This window comes from Microtus ochrogaster, chromosome 5, assembly GCF_000317375.1.
Source record: "Microtus ochrogaster isolate Prairie Vole_2 chromosome 5, MicOch1.0, whole genome shotgun sequence".
In the NCBI taxonomy this organism is placed as follows: Eukaryota; Metazoa; Chordata; class Mammalia; order Rodentia; family Cricetidae; genus Microtus; species Microtus ochrogaster.
In genome coordinates, this window is record NC_022012.1 from 14,835,129 (window position 1) to 14,843,034 (window position 7,906).

A 7,906-nucleotide genomic window follows, 5' to 3' on the forward strand; every position below is an offset into this window, starting at 1 on the left:
GGATAGGTGGGTGGATGGATGGATGGGTGGATGGATGGATGGATGGATGGATGGGTGGGTGGATGGGTGGATGGAGGCAGGTGTAAGGGTGAAGGAATGGATGGAGAAATGAAAGAATGGGTGGATGAAAAGATGAGTGAATTGACACATGGATGAAAGAAAGGAAAAGTGGGTGGATGGACAGATGGCTGTCTGAGTGAATGGAAGCAAAGATGGCAGGCTGGAGGAAAGACAGATGGAGGGATAGGAGAGTAGATAAGTGGCTAGAATGATGGGTGGGTGGGTGGATGATGGATGGGGCTCTGAAGAGGGCTCTGTCGCCCGTAATTCCAAAATAGGATTTATCACTGACTTTCTCAGGGGCATTATCTTGGGATGCTGTTGCCATTGGCCAGAGTTGGAGAACAAGTTGGCGTAATCTAGATTCTACACAGACCTAAAAAAAACAAAACCTTGTTTTTCTTCTTTCATTTTTGTATGTGTATGGACTTTTGCCTACATGTATGTCTGTGTACCACATATCTAGTGACTTCAGGGACCAGAAGCAGCCATGGGTGGTCCTGGAATTGGAATTACAGATGTGAGCCCCATTATGGGTGCTGGAAACTGGGGTCCTTTGCAAGAGCAGCCAGGGTTCTTAATGCTAAGTTAACCCTCTAACTCCCCCTTTTTTGAGAAAGAGACATACTATGGCCTGGGTAACCTGAAACTTGTGGCTACTCTCCTGCCTCACTCTCCCAGTTGCTAGGATTACAGCAGTCAGTCCCCCAGCTCCAAGACCCTTGCTGAGCTTCCTCATGTCACAGCCACCTCTCCAGGTGTCACCCTAACACCTTCAGCCACTCCCCCTGCAGAGCACTTTGGGAAGTCATGGGAAGACTGCAGGACAGGCGGAGAAAGGGCTGGGTGAGGATGAGAGAACTGGAGGGCCTCAGCAGATAGGCATGGGGGAACTCTACACCAAGGTACTGTTAGCTACAAGGGTCCAGGTCTGTCTGGGTTCACAAACACATTCCCCCACACTTAGAGAAACATAATACACAAAAAGCAACACACATGTATACCAGCCAGGCATCCATAAACATAAGTATATATAAACATAGAAAAATTTAATGTATGAACACACAAAATCATAATTCGTAATTCAAGGCTGGGTTAAGTCACTTGCTACCGAACCTGGTGACCTTAGTTTGATCCTAGGACCCAGATGGTGGAAGGAGAGAAGTGACTCCTGATCTTCACATGTGTGCTATGGCATGCATGCATGTACAAACACACACACTAAATGTACTAAGCATAAACAAAAATCAGCTCAAAGACATTGTTACACACCCTGCACATGTGCTTGTATACACACACTTTCACACAGCACACAGGCACTCACGCAGACTTCCACTCGGATGGATAGGTGAATTTGACTTATGATTTCAATGACTCCATCACTCTGATGATAACAGTCAGAAGGCTGTGTCACACCTGTGCATACAGACTCACTTCATATACACACCCACACCCATAATTAGGGACATACAACCGCAGATGCAATGTCGGACACATGTCCATCTGAAAGCAACCACACAGGGACACACCCACCCTTGGGAGAATACATCTGTACCCGTATGTCAGCGACACACTTAAGTTTCTCTTCACTGCCCATCCAAACCACAGGCGCAGACAGACACACCAAGATATACCCAAATAATAACACTCGATGTCACAGACACAGAAGAAGACACCATGTTGCAAAGGACTACGAGTCCCATGATGTCCCCTGACCAGGGGTTGGCCATGCCCTGGGCTGGGGGAACTGGTGTCCTCACTCCCTTACATCCCACAGCTGCAGCTTTTGGGAGCAAAGTTCTTTTTTGGTGGGGAGGGGAGGAGCTATTGTGGGTGCAAAAGGGACTGGCGACATGAAGGGAAGAAGAGGGAGATGGGTGGGTGAAATTAAGGGGAGTCCCACAGACTAAAGATCAGAGGGGCTCCCATGGGAACAGTGAACGGGGCACGGGGGACGTTGCAATGCAAAAGCATCCTTCACTGTCAACAGGACAGAGCAACGGGGATGAACAGAACTGAGTGTGCCCCTCCCCCCTAGGAAGCTACCAGGAGAAGGAAGCAGGGGGATAAAACAGAAGGGAGGCGGAGGAGTTCTACCCCAGTCTGAGCCCCCTCTTAACTCCCAGGATGAGGAGTTAGAGAGATCAATATTCAGTCCTCCGGGAAACAGATCATAGGAAGGAAGAAACTGGTGCCATGTGCAGGGGACAGAGAGCCAGACGAGAGAGAGAGAGAGAGAGAGAGAGAGAGAGAGAGAGAGAGAGAGAGAGAGAGAGACTAAGTCAGAAGAAAGACAGAAATAGAAGATAGAAGGGGGAGACTCAGGAAAGGAGACAGAGAGAGAGCACTCCTCAGTGACACTTAGACACAACCAAGCAAAGTCCCAGAGGCTGAAGATATATGAAGACTTGGAGGTGTTCCCTACCCACTCCAACATAGCAGAACACCCTTCTGGCTCCCCAAAAACCGCCCAGCTCCGCCCCACTCTGCCGGGATCTGGTTCAATTCCGCAGCCCTGCCGCCTCCGCCTGGGGCTTGAGCCAGCCTGTACCCCGGTGGCACTCGTGGGTCCCTCAGAGAGGACGCTAGCCCAGCAAATGCAATCATCAAACCCAGGGCTATGCAGGGCGCGAGGTTCTCTTGTGCTTCGGGGTCCAGCTCTGGACCCCCAAGAGATCACGTCCCCCAGAGAAGAAATCCCTGCTTCTACCCGAGATTCTGTCACTTTGGAACTGTGGGGGTCCTTTTCCCAGGAGCTGCAGTGGGGGCTACGGGCACCACGCCCCCCCTCCGGAGCGCCCCCCAGCCCGAGTAGCCACTCACGATTTTCTCCGAGGAACCCGCGCGGGACACTGTGTTGTTGAGTCCCACGAGTGAGGGCAGCGTCTGCGACATCCAGTTAGTGACCATGGCCATGGTGCTCAGCACCGCCCCGATCTTGAGCAGCGGCACCGACATCGCGCCCCTCGCCTCATGCCCCGCGCCAGCGCCTCAAAAAGCAGGTGTTCTGTCCCTTTTGCTCGGCACTCAAGCTGTCGCTTACCCACCCCAGTGGGGTGGGGGGGATGGAGGGCCGCGATGGCCGAGATGACCAGGTCCAAGGGGGCGGTGGCCGGCGGGATGGGGATGGGGTGACACTGGGGACGCGCGGCTGCGGCTCTGCGCTCCTCGCGGGCTCAGCTTTATAAGGCGCCGGCTCGGCCACCCCCTCCCGCGCCACCGCCGGGCACTTCCAGCCGCCGTGACGTCACGGCTCCGGCCCTGGAGCCAGCGGGGTTGGGGAAATGATGGGGGGGTGCACCCACCCGGTCCCCCACTTCCCCAAAGAACCTCTGGGGGACCTTCCCCCATCTGCAGAAGTGTGGACATCCCCTTCCAGCGACATCCTCGCCCCTCCCCCGCCGCCGCGGCATCCCCAGCCCCCCCCCCAGCTATACCCCCCCATCCTCACTCTAGTCCCCTCTGTACCCTAGTGGCGATCCCCGGGCTCCCATGCATGCAACACCCCTTCTCCAAAACCCCTACGCTGCAGCAGAAAGAATCCACCCCACACCTCCCTCCCAAAGCTGACAGGGGGTGGAAGTCGGGTGTCTCCACCCACCTGCTCCGTCGGGAGCTGGGAGGGGGGTCCGGTCCCGAGCCCGCGACGCCGTACAGAAAGCGATGCGGGCTGGACTTCGGTGCTCTCCAGAGTGCCGGGGCTCTTTTTCTCCTTGCTTTCCTGGTCCCAGATCGTTCTGAAGGGGATTCCCCTGTGGATTCGGGACCAGGGAAGCCCGGGGTGACGGGTACAGACTCTGTAGTGCGGGTCACTTGGGCAGTAGGAGGGTTTCCCTGAGCATCCGAGGTGCCACTCGGGACTGCCGCAGACCCAGACAGTTCTTTTCACAGTCGAATCCCAGTGCAAGGTTTGACTCACAACTTGAACTTGGGGTGAGGTGGGGAACTTATACATCGAGTCTCTTCCAGCACCTAGGGACCTGCTCTGGGCTGGTCCCCTGGTGAGGGAGGCTGGAAAGCGCAGCAGGCGGCAGGGTGGGGCGAGGAGCGCCCGCGCGGTCGCCTTTCTTCGGTTTTGCACTCACGCCCCCTCCTGGCGTCCCCGCATCACCTCCCGCAGTCGCCGCCGTCGCCCTCGGCCGGCTGCCGCCGCCGTCTGGAGGCGGCGATGACTCAGGCCTTTACCGCGCCGGCCGCTAGTGGAGCCGGAAGAGCCCAACCTCGGGGTGCTAGGGGGTCCTGAACTGTCTGACCCCACTGAGAAGCAGGGTCTGCCCCGATGTGGCATCCAGCGAGGGCTATTCCCGTCTGTCTCAGTTTCCACATCTGTAAAGTGGTTCTGAGACCTGGGTCAGGTGTGTGGAAGAGGCTGGAGGTGGCAAGCAGCTCAACTATAGACCAAAGCCCTTGAGGGAGACAGACAAGGACTTGAGGAAGGACTGGGGATGTGGCTCGGCGTCAGAGGCTTGCCTAACATGTCTAAAGTCCCGAACTCCATCCCCACCTCCACCAGAAAGGGTGTGGGGGTGCATAGTTCAGTGGGTAAAACTGCTTGCCACAAAGCCTGGCAACCTGAGTTGGATCTCCAAGATCCAAGTGGTGCTCCGAGGTGTTCTTCGACCTCTACTTATTCCACCCCATCAACACATTAAATAAGTGGCATAAGAAATAAAGGAAGAAAATGAAGTACAAATAGGTATCAAAGGGAAGGGGTGGAGATGTGTGTGCAGAGGCTAGATGTATACTGGGTATGTCTTCCTCAGTGCCTCTCTCCTTGTTTTATCTATCATCTATGTATCTATGTATGTATGTATGTATCTATCTATCTATCTATCTATCTATCATCTATCTATCTAACCTATTTAATTTGGTCTTTTTATTTAATTGGTTTTGGGACATAGTCTCACTGTGTAGCCCTGGCTGGCTTAGAACTCACAGAGTTCCCACTGTCTTTCAAATGCTGACAAGGTTTCTCACTGCACTTGAAAGTCCCTGATTAAGCTAAGCTGGTCAGTCTAGGAGCCCCAGAGCCACTCTGTCCCAGGATCCCCAGCAGCGGAGGGCAGGCACGGCCACATCGGACTTTTGAGTTAAGTGTCGTGATCTGTACTTGCTCTTGGATGGCATGTATTCTACTGAGCCATGTCCCCAGCCCATGGGTAAGCCTTTAAACACAGTGACTAGGCAAGGTAAGAGTTAAGCCACACCAGAAGGCGAAGGAGGAAGCCATTTCAGTACCAGGAGAAGATTTGTAAATGGTGGGGAAACAGCGGTGCAAAGGACCTGGGGCAGCCTGAGCCGACTTGGGTGGGAAGAGGCTGTTTAGTCAAGAAGAGAGGACCCTAAGATCCCGTGGCTACGGTGGGCCCCCAGGCTCATCTTGAGTGCTAGGAAACGGACCTAGCTCACACAGCCAGGCTGTAAGGATTGAGAACACTTACAACCACGCCTCTTCTCCATGCCTTCCGAACTCCCCACTAAAGGTATCGATAGCATTCCTGGGCTGGCAAGATTGCCCAGTGGGTAAAGACAGTTGCCACCAAGCCTGAAATCCTGAGTTTGATTAACAGTGCCCATATGGCGGGAGGAGAAAATCAACATCCTCAAATTATCACTAGCTCGGGTCCACACACAAAAACACGAATGTAAAAAAAAATAATAATAAAAAAACACGAATGTAATAACCTTCCTTTCTCCATACTCACTCCCTTCTTGAGACAACATATCCTTTCCTCATTCTGTCCCTGCCCCTTCCGCGGTCTCTATTCCTAAATGTCTAGATCTTTCCGCCTTCCCCTACTCCCGGTTTCTGCACACTTATTTGGTTCATCGAACCTTTTTCCTGTCTCAGGACCTTCCTAGCTGACAACATTTTACCACAGAAATCTCGGAGGCCTGTTCACGTCCTTCACTTAAGTCTCTGCCGTGGTGGGGGTAAGCAACGTGTCTTGTCCTGCAGAAAATAGTATTTCCTAGGACTTTTCCCACTGACTTCCTGTCGGACACAAACATTGGGCAGGAGTGGGTGGAGACTGGGAAGTGGGAAGGGGGGAGAAGGGAGCTATGGCTTCCCTTTCTTTCTGCTTGGAGTAGGGTGGGGCTTTCTTCTCTTTTTCGAAATTTCCAGTGACATTTTCCTATTTGATTGCAGATATGGTGGGACCCTGAGGTCAGAAGACAACCTGGGGGAATTTGTTCTCTCTTCTGCCACGTGGGTTTTAGTGCATGTGTGAAAGCCAGGAGAGGGCTTTACTTCTGACTCTCCATCTCTTCCTTTGAGGCACAGTCTCTACCTGAACCTGGGGCTCAAGTCTGTCTAACTGGGAGCCAGAAAGCCTCAGTGTTCCTTCTGCTTCTGTCCTCTCAGAGGTACAGTCCCAGGCATGTGTGGGACTCTGCATGACTTGTTACAGGAGTGCTGGGATCTGAACACCATCCTCATGGTAGTTCAGCAAAGCCTGTAACTGCCGAGCCATCTCAGGGCCCGTGGGGGAGGGGCGTTTCTTATGGGGGATGCCCTCTTCTCACATCAGAGCCTGTCCACTTCACACGCCCTTCTGCTGGGACGTGCTGCCGGGTTTCCTGAGTATTCCATCTGAACATTTAGTTACTGCTTCCACCCGAGGAAACACGCAGATCAAACTCTGTCCCACTAGGACACCTAATGTTACTTGCTTCCCTGACTGTACCCTGACTGCCTGGGGCATCATTTTCTGTGTATGCCTATGTGTGCTTGCATGTGGGAGAGGGTACATGGTGCGGGGTGCACCTGTGTGATGTAGGGTGCACCTGCACAGTGTGTGGTGCACCTGTGTGGTGTGGAATACACCTGCACATGTGGAGTATACCTGCACAATTTGGGGTGTATCTGCATGGTGTGGGGTGTACTTGTGTGGTGTGGGGTAAACCTGCATGATGTGGGGTATAGTTGCATGGTATGGGGTGCACCTGTGTAGTGTGGGGTGCACCTGCATGGTGTGGGGTGCACCTGCGTGGTGTGGGGTGCACCTGCGCGGTGTGGGGTGAACCTGCGTGGTGTGGGATGCACCTGTGTGGTGTCGGGTGTACCTGTGTGGTGTGGGGTGTACTTGTGTGGTGTGGGGATGTGGGGTGCACCTGCGTGGTGTGGGGTGATCCTGTGTGGTGTGGGGTGTACTTGTGCGGTGTGGGATGTGGGGTACACCTGCATGGTGTGGGGTGCACCTGCATGGTTTGGGGTGCACCTGCATGGTGTGGGGTGTACCTTGTGGTGTGGGGTGAACCTGTGTAGTGTGGGGTGAACCTGCGTGGTGTGGAGTGTATCTTGTGTGGTGTGGGGATGTGAGGTGCACCTGCGTAATGTGGGGTGCACCTTGTGATGTGGGGTACACCTGCGTGGTGTGGGATGCACCTGCCCAGATGTATGTACCTGAACCCAGTCAAACCGAGAATTTTCCAGTCTGCTAGTCTAGACACCCAGCCAGCTCCTTGTCTCTGCCTCCCAGATGTTTGGGCCACCTGCCCAGCATTAAAATGGACCCTGTGCATCTCAACTCAGGTCTTCATGCTCATGTGGCAAGCCATTTTCCCAGCCCTGAATGCCATTTTTATTTATTTTTAGTTTTGTTTATTTTATTAATATAATTTATTTTTAGTTGTGCTTGCTTGTTTTCTGTGCTGGGAATGGAACTTGGGCCTCATACATGCTAAGCACACATTCTGTCTCGAAAGTCAGAGCCCTCAGCACCATCTGCCTTTACCTTGTTTAAGTATTTCTTTTTTTTAATATTTATTTATTTATTTATTTATTTATTTATTTATTTATTTATTTATTTATTATGTATACAATATTCTGTCTGTGTGTATG

The 7,906-nt window shown here is 52.9% G+C and overlaps 1 protein-coding gene across 3 annotated transcripts in view; it reads right to left on the reverse strand.

Moving 5' to 3' along the window:
* The window catches only part of Olfm2 (olfactomedin 2), a 79,275-nt gene that overhangs the window by 54,726 nt on the left and 16,643 nt on the right, over nt 1–7,906 (reverse strand). Inside the window, exon 1 of one of the 3 annotated variants that reach the window (XM_013346333.2) lies at nt 2,884–3,363. The exons of the other annotated variants lie outside the window; for them this stretch is intronic. Within the exon in view, the coding sequence (XP_013201787.2) occupies nt 2,884–3,018 (135 nt within the window). The 5' untranslated portion in view covers nt 3,019–3,363. Of the gene's footprint in view, nt 1–2,883; nt 3,364–7,906 lie in introns of those variants that run through there. 3 annotated transcript variants of the gene reach the window in all.